This window comes from Camelina sativa, chromosome 14, assembly GCF_030686135.1.
Source record: "Camelina sativa cultivar CO46 ecotype springtype chromosome 14, ASM3068613v1".
Lineage (NCBI taxonomy): Eukaryota > Viridiplantae > Streptophyta > Magnoliopsida > Brassicales > Brassicaceae > Camelina > Camelina sativa.
Genome location: NC_141893.1, coordinates 5,176,682 through 5,191,466, shown reverse-complemented (window position 1 = coordinate 5,191,466; position 14,785 = coordinate 5,176,682). Strand labels below are relative to the sequence as shown.

General features: G+C 38.4%; 4 protein-coding genes across 8 annotated transcripts; 3 read left to right on the top strand and 1 right to left on the bottom strand.

Annotated features, from left to right (window-relative positions):
• The first annotated feature begins 934 nt into the window (after positions 1-934).
• Positions 935-1,692, top strand: LOC104739882 (putative calcium-binding protein CML13). The gene has a single exon (XM_010460359.3). The coding sequence runs from the start codon at positions 1,078-1,080 to the stop codon at positions 1,522-1,524; it is 447 nt and encodes a 148-aa protein (XP_010458661.1). The 5' UTR covers positions 935-1,077; the 3' UTR covers positions 1,525-1,692.
• A 1,543-nt stretch (positions 1,693-3,235) lies between these two features.
• On the top strand, positions 3,236-7,332 carry LOC104739881 (putative disease resistance protein At1g12290). 3 transcript variants are annotated; one of them, XM_010460358.3, is made up of 3 exons: positions 3,236-3,663; positions 3,782-3,892; positions 4,538-7,332. In XM_010460358.3, the coding sequence occupies exon 3, from the start codon at positions 4,593-4,595 to the stop codon at positions 7,122-7,124; it is 2,532 nt and encodes an 843-aa protein (XP_010458660.2). In that variant the 5' UTR covers positions 3,236-3,663; positions 3,782-3,892; positions 4,538-4,592; the 3' UTR covers positions 7,125-7,332. The 3 variants fall into 3 exon arrangements, with proteins under 3 accessions (XP_010458660.2, XP_087342562.1, XP_010458659.2); XM_087486436.1 differs by lacking the exon at positions 3,236-3,663 and having other exon boundaries at positions 3,758-3,892; XM_010460357.2 differs by lacking the exons at positions 3,236-3,663; positions 3,782-3,892 and having other exon boundaries at positions 4,296-7,332.
• Positions 7,333-7,449: 117 nt separating this feature from the next.
• LOC104743260 (disease resistance protein SUMM2) lies at positions 7,450-11,631 on the top strand. 3 transcript variants are annotated; one of them, XM_087486434.1, is made up of 5 exons: positions 7,453-7,597; positions 7,700-7,750; positions 8,172-8,220; positions 8,312-8,395; positions 8,764-11,631. In XM_087486434.1, exon 5 carries the CDS (start codon positions 8,766-8,768, stop codon positions 11,442-11,444), a length of 2,679 nt encoding a protein of 892 aa, XP_087342560.1. In that variant the 5' UTR covers positions 7,453-7,597; positions 7,700-7,750; positions 8,172-8,220; positions 8,312-8,395; positions 8,764-8,765; the 3' UTR covers positions 11,445-11,631. The 3 variants fall into 3 exon arrangements, with proteins under 3 accessions (XP_087342561.1, XP_087342560.1, XP_087342559.1); XM_087486435.1 differs by lacking the exon at positions 8,172-8,220 and having other exon boundaries at positions 7,450-7,597; XM_087486433.1 differs by having other exon boundaries at positions 7,492-7,597; positions 8,172-8,395.
• On the bottom strand, positions 11,624-13,942 carry LOC104739880 (hsp70-Hsp90 organizing protein 1). Its single transcript, XM_010460356.3, has 7 exons — positions 13,306-13,942; positions 12,873-13,161; positions 12,668-12,753; positions 12,343-12,566; positions 12,192-12,258; positions 12,029-12,088; positions 11,624-11,859 (listed from the first exon to the last, which is right to left on the bottom strand). Exons 1-7 carry the CDS (start codon positions 13,819-13,821, stop codon positions 11,746-11,748), a joined length of 1,356 nt encoding a protein of 451 aa, XP_010458658.1. The 5' UTR covers positions 13,822-13,942; the 3' UTR covers positions 11,624-11,745.
• Between the last annotated feature and the right edge of the window lie 843 nt (positions 13,943-14,785).

Sequence of the window (14,785 nt, the reverse complement as noted above, 5' to 3'; positions counted from 1 at the left end):
TCCCGCAAGCGTTTGCGGTTGCGGGCGATTGCGGTTGGATTTATTTATTTATTTTTTATAAAAAAAATCAATGATAATGAAATTCTTTTGTGTTATATCTTCTATATAACCATTTTACTCATTTAGGACGGGAGAAAATGAAGTACGAATATGATTACAGAAATTATAAAATAAACAATTAGAAGAAAATAATATTCCAATTAACAATAACCCAAAAAACTTGATGTAAATTTAATGACACATCGCACATAAGTTCAAAAAAATCTAAATAAATATAATATTTCATCAGCATTTTTTTAAAAATAAGATTATTTGTGAAAAATATTAAAACAAATCACCAGTGACTCTTCTCAACTCTCACTTAACCATTCCTACCGATGCAACTACTGACCTATGATCTAAGAGAAAAGAGAAAAGATCTACGATCTAAAGCATATGTTTTGTCATTTATCAAATTACTTGATTAAAGTTTTGGTAAAAAGCCAAATGCATAAAGGAATAAGTATTTCAATATAAAAATTATTTGTTTTTTGAATAATTATTTTAGTATTTTTTAATAAATTTAAATTATAAATCAAGTTTAAATAATTTTTTTGTGTTTTTAAACATTTATATATAATATATCACATTTATTATGTTCCAACCGCTATTGCACCCGCTAGTCAACCAGTCGTAAACCTCCCGCAAACGCACCAATTTTAAACCGCTAAACCAGTCGTTCAAAACGTTTAATAACGCTTGAAAGTGCAACTGCTTACTTCCGCAATCTCCCGCAACCGTAACTGCAACCGCAGCATTTGAACGAGTGAGGCCGTAAGATGATTGGTTAGATAAAATTATATCAGTTTTTGCTTTGATCTCTAATTGAATAGCTAAAGTTTTTATTTTCAAAAGATAAATGGGCCAGATTTAGTTGGGCCTTGAATCTTGTATTTAAAACGGCATCGTACGAAACCTCTCTCGTTAAAAAGTTACACACGCCACACTCCGATCCCAATTTCGTTTTTGTACTGAAGAAGGAGAGAGAGAGAAACACCCGACCCGGAATCTGACCCGAAAACCCGGAAAAATCGAAGAATGGGGAAAGATGGACTGAGCGACGATCAGGTCTCGTCGATGAAGGAAGCGTTTATGCTCTTCGACACAGACGGAGACGGCAAAATCGCACCGTCGGAGCTCGGGATCCTCATGCGATCCCTCGGAGGAAACCCGACCCAAGCCCAGCTCAAATCCATCATCGCATCGGAAAGCCTCTCGTCACCGTTCGATTTCAACAGATTCCTCGATCTCATGGCGAAACACCTGAAGACGGAGCCGTTCGATCGCCAGCTCCGCGACGCGTTCAAAGTCCTCGATAAGGAAGGTACGGGGTTCGTGGCTGTAGCGGATCTGAGGCATATTCTCACCAGTATCGGAGAGAAGCTGGAGCCTAATGAGTTCGATGAGTGGATCAAGGAGGTGGATGTTGGATCCGATGGGAAGATCCGATATGAAGATTTCATAGCAAGGATGGTTGCTAAGTGAGATCTAATCTTCTTTTGTTATGAAAAATTTGAAATTTTTAAGAATTGAGAGATTCTTTGTTTTTTTGTCATTTTGTGGTTTTGCTTACTAACTTTATTATTGTTCTTCATGTTTGTTTGTTTTTTTTTTTCAATTTTAATGGAATATGATGTCTGTGTGATTCCTTTTTATCTTTATCTAATCTCTAAGAATTTGAAATTTCTAAAAAAAAAAATTTCTTTATGCCTTTGTGATTCCTTGGATTGGATCAAGTAGTCTAATCTGATTCCAATGTGCGTACTTTTGGGTTGTTGGATTTTGAAATGTATATGATTTAGATATCTAACAGTGACTTTCATAAGCTCTTTTTTTTGTGTGTGTGTGTGTGTTTGGATGACTTGATTTCATGTTTGTGCATCATATATAAGCTAGTCATAGTTAAGCATGATAGCTTTTACTGATTGAGATCCTACCATTCTCGGTCACTGCCTAGGACTGTGTTATGCTGGTATTTCATATGGAAAGTAAATGATTTGGAGATCTTGTTGTTGTTCTTACGATATTCTTCGCACGATTTTCATATGCTGTTGGGTTTCGCTATGTTGTTTTCGCTTTTGCGATTGAATGTTGTAAATGGATAACATAGAAGTTCGTCATTGTTTTTAAGGCAATCACTTTTTAGCTTATGGCACTGTAGTTCAGTTATACTTGTTATGGTAGTTTTCTTGCTTGTTATGGTAGATTTTGACATAGTAGTTCAGGCGAAACCGAAATTTCGAACTGATGCAGGTTTCATTTTGATTAGGTAGATGCAAACTTTGCATGTTCCTGTGACTTCCTACTACCATGATTTATGTGAAGATCCAAATCTCTCAAAACAATATATCCGTTAATGAATTATGAATACCACTTGTGTAACTTGTAAATCATAAGAAGTTAACAAGTATTGTAGTGGTGAAAAGAAAAGAAAATATTTAAACACGAGAATGATACCCAAAATTTCGGTTCAGTACAACCTGTGACTCGGTTAACATACAATGTCCGGTTTAGATCGGGTAAATAAGAACACTGACACCAATAGTCAATGAAATGAAAACAAGGCTCTTTAATCCCGAGTTTATGGAGTCTCCCTGGCACGAAATGAGAACTTCAATGAAAGGAGGCAGGTATGTTCCATTATCAAAACTAAAATACCTTGTATGATTTATTTACCGATGCTGAGGGAGCATCTACATGTGTCCGTTACCATTCATGTTTGAGGAAAAGCTGAGAAAGCTTCCTTTGATTCGAAGAGTGTTGTCAGGATTGAAGAAGTTGTCATCCACTCTACTCATCTGTCTTTGTATAGTCCACTTGTGTGTGAGATACAAGGTAATTGTAATATTGTATAAGGCTGATAAACAAATAAAGCTTCCATTGGAGTCTAGTAGTTGAGCTATTTTTCTCTTACCTACCTTTTGTTTCTTTTTGTTTACAGTTTTTTCTGAATGATTCTTGGAATGTGTGTGCAAGTGTTTTTTTCTAATTAACCACTCTAATATTGTTTTGCTTGTACTCTTTGGCTTGTTGAGTGTGTGTGTTTTGCCGGAGTGTTCATTGAAAAATCTTAAAAATCCTCATCAATGAGATTTCGAGCTAATAATGAGAGAGACATACATCCACGACACCGTTTTGATATTTTGGGCCATAGGCCCTCTCTTCTTAATGGATCCAAAGATATGGCTCCTGCACCACGTGAAGACATAGGTGACTCTGTCACTGCTGGGATCTGGGGAAGATGAATCAAATTGAACATAGATTCGTCTCGTTCTGTGTCTGTATTTTTTTCATTCATCACTGATAAGTTTGTTGCTCCTCTGTCTCAGTGTCGTGTGATCATCAAGTTTGTTAAGGGTTACGAGCCAACCAAAGGGGGAGTCATAATGTCATACTCTCATCAAAGATGGATTCGGGATTACGCATCTGTACGTATGGTCGAAGTAGGCAAAACCTCACCTTTCCAGCAGATCAACCATGAATTTTTTTTGAACTGATATGCTTGAGATTTGAGTAAGATTTTGCCTCCTCCGCCCATACCATACCTTTCCTTAATCCTGAGTCCATCTCTGGTGGGTAACTTACTGGAGTTCAAATCTGAGAAAGCCCTCTGCTTTTGGAAAGGTTAGACTTTTCAATTACTTTGCCTAATCTGAAGACTTTTTACACTTAAAAGATTTCACTGATCTGAAATGTTTATGGATTGCATCTTGCCATTGCTTGAATGCGTGTTTTGTTGCAGAGGGAGGTAAAATCTTGCTGTTCCTAAGCCATCATACGATTGAGTTCATGCTTCAGTTCTTGGTTGGTTGGGAAAAGCCATGACTTCCGTGTTCCAGAGCTATTAGTTCAGGTACTCATTTCAAACATTACGGTTATCTGATTCTGCATCGACCTTATGTGCTATGTATTCATGTGAATGAAGCTCTTTTGCGAATAACTTTTTTTATATTGTACTGATGACTGAGCCAGTTCCTGTAATTTGTTAAGACAAAGTTAACTTATCTGCTAAGGTGTAATTAACAGCGCTGACTATTTTTGGTATGGTTTTACGAATTAACTTGTTGTGCCTTTGAAAAAGACGGGGTTGTATTAAGCGTCAAAAATACAGATGAAGATCTGTTTTCGTTGGCAATTTCCTCATTTATTTATAGTAGAAATGAAAGTGACATAGCTACTGTAGTCGTTTCTACAACTGTCATCTTCTTTGGATTTTTGCTATATTACATATGAATTTGATGCTACCATACAAAAGAAGAAGACTTTGACTCATTCTAACAATTTTTTTTTCCTGCAAATTTCTTAGATGGGGAGAGTTATTTCTTGTCTTTCCATCTAATCTTTTCACATCTCATTTACTAATTATCAGTCTAAGATTAAGGTTCCTCGTTGCATATGTGAATCTTTCTTTGTGTGTCAAGTGCAAGATGGGTGGTTGTGTCTCTGTCCAAGTGTCATGCGATCAATTGTTGAACCATCTTTGTAAATGCTTTTGCAGAAAACTTAGTTTTATTCATAATCTCAAGGAGAATCTCACGGCTCTGGAGGAAGCCATGGAAGATCTCAAGGCTGTACGAGCTGATCTGCTATGTAAGGTGCAGACAGCAGAAGAAAGAGGTCTTCAAAGACTTCATCAAATCAAGGTATGGCTTAAGAGAGTCAAGACTATTGAATCCCAATTCAATGATCTAAATAGTAGTAGAACTGTTGAACTTCAAAGGTTGTGTTTTTATGGTGCGAGCTCCAACAACTTAAGATTGAGCTATTGCTACGGGAAAAAGGTTTTCGTGATGTTGAATGTGGTTCAAGACTTAAAATCTAAAGGGTTTTTTGAAGAGGTGGCTCATGCAGCTGTGAGAGCTATGGCTGAGGAAAGGCCTCTACAGCCTACGATTGTTGGTCAGGAAACAATTCTTGAAAAGGCATGGAACCACCTCATGGATGATGGAACCAAGATTATGGGTCTCTATGGGATGGGTGGAGTAGGAAAAACAACTCTTCTCACTCGGATCAACAATAGGTTTTGTGACACCGATGATGGCGTTGAGATAGTCATTTGGGTTGTGGTGTCTGGTGATCTACAAATACACAAGATACAAAAAGAGATTGGCGAGAAAATAGGATTTAAAGGCGTGGAATGGAACCAGAAAAGTGAAAACCAGAAGGCAGTTGACATACACAATTTTCTAAGCAAAAAGAGATTTGTGTTGCTTTTAGATGACATATGGAAGAGAGTGGAACTAACCGAGATTGGAATCCCGAATCCAACAAGTGAAAGCGGATGCAAAATAGCATTCACCACTCGCTGTCAAAGTGTATGTGCAAGCATGGGGGTTCATGATCCGATGGAAGTCCGATGTTTAGGTACAGTTGATGCGTGGGATTTGTTCAAGAAAAAAGTTGGGGAAATCACATTAAGAAGCCACCCTGACATTCCCGAAATCGCAAGAAAAGTTGCTCGAGCATGTCGTGGCTTGCCACTAGCGCTAAACGTCATTGGAGAGACAATGGCATGCAAGAAGACAACTCAAGAATGGGATCATGCAGTAGACGTTTTAACTACATATGCTGCAAATTTTGGTGCTGTGAAGGAGAAGATTCTTCCTATTTTGAAGTACAGCTATGATAATCTGGAAAGTGAGAGCGTCAAATCTTGTTTTAAATATTGCTCTCTGTTTCCTGAAGATACATTGATAGAAAAAGAGAGGCTGATAGATTATTGGATTTGCGAGGGATTCATTGATGAATATGAAAGTAAAGAAGGAGCTGTAAACAAAGGCCATGTGATACTTGGCACTCTTGTGCGTGCCTCTTTATTGGTGGAAGGAGAAAATTTCAACAACAAGTCATATGTGAAGATGCATGATGTGGTTCGTGAGATGGCCCTATGGATAGCATCTGACATCAGGACGCAGAAAGAAAATTGTATTGTACGAGCTGGTGTTGGGTTAAACGAATTACCAAAGGTGAAGGATTGGAAAGTGTTGAGAAGGATGTCATTGGTGAATAATAGGATTAAAGAGATAAATGGCAGCCCTGAGTGTCCGAAACTTACAACTTTGTTCCTTCAAGATAACCGCCTTCTGGTAAATATCTCTGGGGAGTTCTTCCGGTGTATGCCAAGGGTAGTTGTATTGGATCTATCATGGAATGTCAATCTTAAAGGATTACCGGAGCAAATATCAGAGTTGGTTTCATTGCGATATCTTGACTTGTCAGATTCAAGCATAGGGAGATTGCCAGTTGGTTTACTAAAGTTGAAAAAGCTAGTGCATCTGAATCTAGAGTCTATGTTGTGCCTTGAGAGTGTTTCAGGGATTGATCATTTGCCGAGTCTGAAGACGTTGAGGCTACTAAATTTGAGAATGTGGCTAACTATAAGCTTACTGGAGGAGCTAAAACGCTTGGAGAATTTAGAAGTTCTAACCATAGAGATCACGTCAAGTTCAGCATTGGAACAAATGTTATGCTCTCACAGGTTGGTGAGATGTCTTCAAAAGGTATCTATTAAATTTCTCGACGAAGAATCAGTCAGAATATTGACGTTGCCATCTATAAGCGATCTCCGGGAAGTCTTCATAGGAGGATGTGGAATGCGGGAGATATCGATAGAAAGGAACACAAGTCTGACAAGCCCAAGCTTTCCAAATCTATCCAAAGTTCTAATAGCTGGTTGCAATGGTCTTAAGGATTTGACGTGGTTGTTGTTTGCTCCAAACCTCACTCATCTCAATGTTTGGAACTCACGCCAAGTAGAAGAGTTAATAAGCCAAGAGAAAGCAGCCAGGGCTGGTATTGTTCCTTTCAGGAAACTAGAATACCTGCACTTGTGGGATTTACCTGAACTGAAGAGTATATATTGGAGTCCTTTGCCTTTTCCATGTCTAAATAGGATCAATGTACAAAACAAGTGTCGAAAGCTGAGAAAACTTCCACTGGATTCTCAAAGCTGCATTGTAGCGGGTGAAGAACTACTTGTCATACAATATGGAGATGAAGAGTGGAAAGAAAGAGTCGAGTGGGAGGACGAAGCGACAAGACTCCGTTTTTTACCATCATGCAAGTTGGTTTTGTATAATCGATGAACGAAAGCAAAAAGCTTGAGAAAAAACAACGGTGATATTGTTAATATACTGCCTTATCGTTCCTTTCTTAATACTCTTAGACTCTTGGTCTTAGACCACTGTCTTTGTTTTGTTACGCTTTGAAGTGTTCTTTGGATTTGAACTTTGTATGAATTTCATCTCCCTTTGTTTTGTTCTAATCTAAAAGTGTTCTACCGGTTCTTTAGAAGATTAAAATGGTGTATTCATATACTAAAATGGTGAAGGAGAAACAAAAATACTTAACATGCAGTTCAATACCTCCTCATGTATGTATTAAACAGAGTCCGGTTTAATGTCAAAAATCAGAAGGGAAAATAAGAAGATTGGGTCGAAGTTTCACATCATCAAATAGAAAACACATGACGATGTCATCTCGTTCTCGGCACCGCCTCCACCTCCGGCGGGAGCATCACCGTTTCAATCAACGGAATGGAGAACTCTTGTGCATGGGGGTAATATCGTCTTGATTTTGGTTTCAATCACTTACTTGTGTTTCTCAAAATTATTGGTTTGATGTTGTTTCGCTAAACTCTTCTTCTCTCTTAAAATCCAAGGAAGGAGAGGTTCGTGGTGCATCTGATGATAGGTTCTCCAGAAAGAAAAGGGTCAGTTTTGTTTGATGGATTGTAAAAATAATCCCTTTTTTTTTTTTTTTTAAATGTCGAAATGAAAAGGTTCTCGAGTTAGTCTTGGGTCAAGTAGCTCACCAACTCCCACAATTTTGTTCTTTGGCTTTTCGTATGGTTGAAATCAGGTTTTTTTCTGAGCTGTGAAATTTTAAGTCTTTGTCTGCTTTTGATTGTAATTTAATCTAAATGTTGTTTTATAAGCAGCTATATGAATTGCTGTTATGATTGTAGTGTTTTATTGTGTTATTTCGTATGTGGAATGTTATTGGATTTTTATGTTGGATTGTTTGAATGTGAGGTCTGACTTGTTTCTTGAAGAGGTGAAGTCTGTTCCTAAGCCATACAATTCACCAATCATCACCCATATGATGGAATTTATGGTTTTGTTTTTGGTCAGGAGAGCAGATGCATAAGCCATAAGTATCTATCTATCGTGTTTCAAATCGGTTTGATCAGGAACCAATTTCAAAAATGAGAGCCTCAAGTTCTCATCAGTCTTATTTTCATGAAATTCATTTAAAAAGAGATATTTATCAGGTTCTTGTGCTGCTTGGGAATCTCCAAAGTGAAGTTGATATACACGCAGGAATACAAATGGAGTTGCCAAGTAGGTTCATTCAGGTAATAATGTTGCTCGAATGCATCTAATGTTCTGTATCAAGTAGCGATTATATATATGTGTATGTTTTTCAATATTCTAGGGAAAAGGAACCAAAAAATCCAGAAAAAAAATAGTACTCTTTAAGACATTTCTACGAGACTTCTAACTTTTGTGTTTTGTCTTTTTTTGCATTGAAATTTCCTAATCGTGGAAAAGTGGAAAAGTCTAAATATTCTCATCAATTATGCATACAGTGACATCTTGTGTGGTTGAGAAAATCGATTATACTTCTCAATCTCCTCTGTTCACACTATTGAATAATTTTCACTCTCTCAATTGGGTTTCCAGTTTTGCTCTCTGAATCTCTCTTTTTTCTCTCTCTTTTCAGCAATGGGAGGTTGTTGCTCGGTCTCGTTACCATGCGATCAAGTCGTGAATCAAGTCTCTCAATGGTTAGGCCTCAGGGTAGGTTATATTCACAACCTCGCAGATAATCTAGCGTCTCTCAAGAAAACCATGGGACAACTCAAGGCAAAGCAAGAAGATGTGCAAGGAAGGGTACGCAGAGAAGAGTTCACAGGGCGTCATAAAAGACTTTCTCAAGTCCAGGTATGGCTTACCAATGTCCTGACCGTCGAGAAAAAATTCAGTGATCTGCTTAGCACTATGGACATTGAGCTTGAAAGGTTGTGTCTCTTTGGATATTGCTCTAAAAATGTGAAAATAAGCTATGTTTATGGGAAAAGGGTTATCCTGATGTTGAGGGAGATTGAGAGTCTTAATTCTCAAGGAGATTTTAATACGGTGACTGCCACTTCGATAGCTGAGGTTGAAGAGGTGCCTATTCAACCTACAATCGTTGGTCAGGAAACAATGCTCGAAAGGGTATGCAACCGTCTCATGGAAGACGGAGTAAAGGTTGTGGGTCTTTATGGCATGGGTGGAGTTGGCAAAACCACCCTTCTCACACAAATCAACAACAAGTTTCCTGAAAAATGTAGCGGATTTGGGATTGTGATATGGGTTGTGGTGTCTAGAACTCCGGTGATCCATAGGATTCAAGGAGAGATCGGCAAAAGACTAGGCTTTGTGGGCGAAGAGTGGGATAATAAACATGACGACCAGAGAGCTCTTGACATACACAAAGTTCTCCAGAGGCAAAAATTTGTGTTGTTGTTGGATGATATATGGGAGAAAGTTGATTTAAAAGCGCTCGGAGTCCCTTATCCAAGCAGACAAAATGGATGCAAAGTAGTCTTAACCACTCGTTCTAGAGATGTGTGTGGGCGTATGGGGGATGATGACCCGGTGGAAGTCAGTTGTCTAGAGCCCGACGAAGCCTGGGAATTGTTCCAAATGAATGTTGGAAAAAATACATTGAAAGGCCATCCAGACATACCTGAACTCGCAAGAAAAGTTGCTGGAAAATGCCGTGGCCTACCTTTAGCACTTAGTGTCATTGGCGAGACCATGACATGCAAAAGGATGGTACAAGAATGGCGTAGTGCAGTTGACGTTTTGAGTTCATATGCTGCAGAATTTTCTGGCATGGAAGACAAAGTTCTTTCAATTCTAAAGTATAGCTATGATAATTTAAACAAGGAGCCTGTGCAATCATGTTTCCTATATTGCTCTCTGTTTCCTGAAGATTATCGTATGGAGAAAGAGAGGTTGATAGACTATTGGATATGTGAGGGATTCATAGATGAAAATGAAAGTAGAGAAAGAGAACTAAGACAAGGTTATGAGATAATTGGTATCCTTGTCCGTGCATGTTTGTTGTTGGAGGAAGCAATCAATAAAGAACAAGTGAAAATGCATGATGTGGTTAGGGAGATGGCTCTATGGATATCATCTGACCTTGGGGAACATAAAGAACAGTGTATTGTGCAAGCCGGTGTTGGGTTACGTGAAGTACCGAAAGTCAAGAACTGGAGTTCTGTGAGAAGGATGTCACTGATGGAAAATGAGATTGTAACGATATCTGGCAGTCCTGAATGTGCGGAACTTACAACTCTGTTCCTTCAGAAAAACGATTCATTGCTACATATCTCGGATGAATTCTTCCGGTGTATCCCAATGCTAGTGGTTTTGGATCTATCAGGAAATTCACGTCTCCGGGAATTGCCAAAAGAAATATCTAAGTTGGTCTCCTTGCGGTATCTTGACTTGTCATGGACATACATGAAGCGGCTACCTGTCGGTTTACAAGAGTTGAAAAAGCTAAGATATTTGAGATTGGATTACATGAAGAGACTTAAGAGTATTTCAGGGATATCAAGTTTGTCAAGTTTGAGGAAATTGCAGCTTTTACAGTCTAAAATGTCGCTAGACATGAGCTTAGTGGAGGAGTTGCAGCTCTTGGAACACTTAGAAGTTGTAAACACAAGTATCAAGTCGAGCTTGGTTGGGGAGAAGTTAGTAAATGCTCCCAGGTTGGCTCAATGTCTTCAGATTGTAGTACTTAGAGGGCTTCAGGAAGAATCATCCGGAGTATTGACTTTGCCAGCTATGGATAATCTCCGTAAAGTCATCATGAGGAAGTGTGGAATGTGGGAGATAAAGATAGAGAGGACAACATTATCATGGAACAGAAGTCCCACATCTCAATGCTTTTCAAACCTCTCTACTGTGCATATAAGTAGCTGCGATGGTCTGAAAGATTTGACGTGGTTGTTGTTCGCTCCTAACCTCACTAGTCTCGAGGTTCTGGACTCAGGACTAGTAGAAGGAATAATAAGCCAAGAGAAAGCTATGACTACGAGTTTTACCATTCCTTTTCAGAAACTAGAGAGTCTACGCCTACACAATTTAGCGATGTTGAGGAACATCTACTGGCAACCTCTGCCTTTTCCATGTCTAAAGACAATCCACGTAACGCAGTGTCCTGAGCTAAGAAAGCTTCCGTTGGATTCTAAAAGTGTCATGAGGGTCGAAGAACTTGTCATTAAATACCAAGAGGAAGAATGGTATGAACGTGTTGAATGGGACGATGAAGGCACTAGACTCCGTTTCTTACCTTCCTTCAAGTTCGTTGGACCTGAATGGCAAGTTATGTATGTGCGGTAGCGATTTTAATGAATGATTCAAATTTTGTGATTGACAAAGTTGTTTTGATAAAGGAGAGTAGTTAGACATTGCTCTCTAATGGATTATGTCCAATAAAATTCATTGTACTGTAAAGCAACGCAAATTTAACTTCATTGTATAAAAAATGAAGGATCGCAGTAGATATTATATCAGAACAGTTTGAAAATATGATTGCAATTTTACTAATTTGGAATTGTTGCACATTGCAAAGATATAATAAGAGCAACAAATGAATGTACAAAAACGGATATTTTCAATGGTTCAGCTATCCTGAGTCAGTCTATTTCATCTGGACGATCCCAGCGCTAATAAGTTTTTGAATCTTGTTCATAACCATTGGATTTTGCATATGTCTCTGTGCTGCGATCAGGTTCTCTTGAAGATCGGTCAGTACCTGTTTGGAAAAAAGGATTTACATTGTTCAGAGGCATACTAACATGCAGACTCGAACCAATACCCTAAAGACAAATTCAGATACTCAGATCTATCTAGACATATCAGAACAGAGAGTTGCATCAGACATTCACAATTTAGGTGTCGGAAGACAGAGTTTGTTGCTTTACCTGTCTCATTACAGGATCTGTGAGGATGTTCTGGATTTCTGGGTCTTGCATCCCCTTGGCCTACACAAAAGAAAAGAAAAGGAGAATTCCAAGTTTGTTTCCCGGGTTTTCTTTTAACCACGAATGGGGGAAAAATAATACATGAGAAGTATCAGAATGTAACCTGTCTCTCTTTCAATTCTACAGGGGTAAGATCACCTCGACTAGCCTTGTTAATCTCTTGTACACATCTGGAGAACAGATTTGAACAACATTTAGCAAATTTATGGCAACAGATAGAAAGTTAATAATCTCTGTGTATCTGTGAATATTACCTACTAATACCGTCGAGAAGTTCCTGATTATGCGGATCATGCTTGAGACCCTCTTGGTATGTTTTCATCGCATCGTTATACTCCTTCAAGAAGAATTGAACTGTAGCTTTTCTGCTGTATCCTTTAGAGAAGGTTGGATCAATCTCAATACACTTTTCTGCATCGTTTTGTCCATCAGGCATTGCACCTAGCTTAGTGTAACACGCAGCTCGGTTGCTATATGCCTAACAAGAGTGCAAAAAAAGTAGAAAGTTACTCAAACAGTCAAAATAAAGAATCATAGTAGAAGAACTTGAGTACATATGGAAAGATGAAATGGCCTTACTTCTGGGTCTTTCGGGTTCCTTTTGATTGCTTCAGTGTAATGTTTAATAGCATCAGGATACTTCTGCTCCTTGAAAAAATCATTACCTGTATTAAAAAGCACCATATCAGCAGCAGTAAAAAATGCTAACTCTTTCTTGCTTTCGCAGCTCTACTATAAGCTTTCTTTCCCCACACTGACAAAATAAGTTTCAAAAATCAAACACCTTTTTCACGCTCTTCATCACCGATCTTGGGATCGAAATACTCCTTCAGCTCCCAGTCTTTCTTAGCTCGTTCTGCCTCTTTCAGTCTCTCCAATGTATCAGAGTTTCGATGCTCTGTAAGAGCTTTCTGGAAAGCTTCAATAGCAGGTTCATAATCTTTCGAGCAATTCACCATCTTGGTCAAAGCAGTCCCTTTCCTAGTCAAAGCTTTAGCTACCATCTTGTAATCTGTACTAAGATCTCTACCCCTTTCCACTGCCTCATCACAATCCTTAATGCACTCATTGTACTGAAATCAAAACATTTTAAAACTAATCACCAATCCATTGTCCCTCAATACCAAAGCAAAATCATCATTCTAGCCCTATCATCATCAACGTAAAAGAAAAGAACAAAAAAAAAAAAGAGCACTATACATATGAAAAATTTATACCTCTCCCAATTCAAGATAAACAGCAGCACGATTTGTGATATATGAGATATCTACATCATCAATCTCAATGGCTTTACAATAATGCTCAATGGCAACTGCGAATTCTTTCTTCGTGTACGCAGCATTCCCAAGCTCGTTCTCCTTTTTGGCTCTCTCTTTCTTGTAAACAGACGCCTCCGCATCAGCCAATCCCGATTTCAACTCCTCGTTCGTCGGATTGATATCTAAACCATTCTTGTAAGCCGTTACAGCCAAATCGAACTGGTTTAACCCTAGGAGAGCAGCTCCGAAACGGCTGTAACCTTTAGGCCAGTGAGGTTTGAGTTTAATTGTCTCATACGCGTCGGAGAGAGCATTGGCGTACTGGTGAAGTGAAGCGTGAGCAGCGGAACGGTTAGAGTAGAGGACGTGATCGGTTGGAGAAAGATCGATGGCTTCCGTGAAGTGAAGTATAGCGGAGGTGAAGTCACCGGAAGAGAAAGAAGCGTTTCCTTTAGCTTTAGCTTCTTCCGCCATGGTTGAATTGAATCTGAGATCACTCTCTCTTTGGAGCTTTCTTGGGAAAGAAAGACAGAGAGAGAGAGAACTGGGAAATAGCTTTATTATACAAAGACTCTTCTTGTTTTTGGAGGAAACTGGGGACTGTTTGGGTATGAGACTAGAGTTTGTTATATCCGGGTTTACTACTATCCTCGTTGCGTTTAATTGTGTGACATTGCTGAGAAACGGTGTCGTTTTCTTATGTTGTTGTGGAGACTCCGGTTATTAGTTGACCCATACGATTTAGTTTCCGGTTCAATTGTTTAGAGTTTCATTTCTCCGGTTCGATTTTTTTTTAATTCGCTTTTCAATTTCGTAGTAAAAGCTCTTGAACTGATACATCTTGAGCTTATTGACCAAGCTTATCAAAGAAAAGATGTTGAAGAGACTAATTATTAAGCGTAATTAAGCAAAACCGTGATAAAATCAAATTTCACTTTGCTTTTTCAAGTTGACTTGGGATATATAGTCATTGTGACATTGAAATGGTCATAAGACGTATAATACAGTATGATATATCCCTCGTTTTGGATCCAAACTCATAGGAATATATATACCTTTTTTCTTTTTTGTCAAACACATACTATATATACATACAAAGAGAGAAATAAAGAACACCGAGAACATCTCCCAAAGCCGACCAAAGTCGTCAATCGCATAAAATATTGAAAACGAAAATCAGATGCATATACTCTACATGCATGCTGATGACTAAATGATCGTCTGTTATCACATTTTACCGAAATACAAAGCAAAACGGGAAAAAGGTGTAAATGTAATTTAGATTCATCACTTTTGTGATGATTTCTTTTTGTTAAGTTCGACATTATTCATTAGCATGCATTTGGAGTATGCATGTGATTTTCGTTTTCATTAGCATGCATTTAGAGTATGTATCTGGTGTATACATTATGATATATGTGAATCCTTGCGATGCATT

Coding starts and splice junctions, on each gene's coding strand:
- LOC104743260 (XM_087486435.1), top strand. CDS start 8,766: ATGGGAGGTTGTTGCTCGGTCTCGTTACCATGCGATCAAGTCGTGAAT.
- LOC104739880 (XM_010460356.3), bottom strand. CDS start 13,821: ATGGCGGAAGAAGCTAAAGCTAAAGGAAACGCTTCTTTCTCTTCCGGT. Junction 13,162..13,305: donor TTTATCTTGAATTGGGAGAG/GTATAAATTTTT, acceptor TTTTGATTTCAG/TACAATGAGTGCATTAAGGA. Junction 12,567..12,667: donor GGAACCCGAAAGACCCAGAA/GTAAGGCCATTT, acceptor CACTCTTGTTAG/GCATATAGCAACCGAGCTGC.
- LOC104739882 (XM_010460359.3), top strand. CDS start 1,078: ATGGGGAAAGATGGACTGAGCGACGATCAGGTCTCGTCGATGAAGGAA.
- LOC104739881 (XM_010460357.2), top strand. CDS start 4,467: ATGGGTGGTTGTGTCTCTGTCCAAGTGTCATGCGATCAATTGTTGAAC.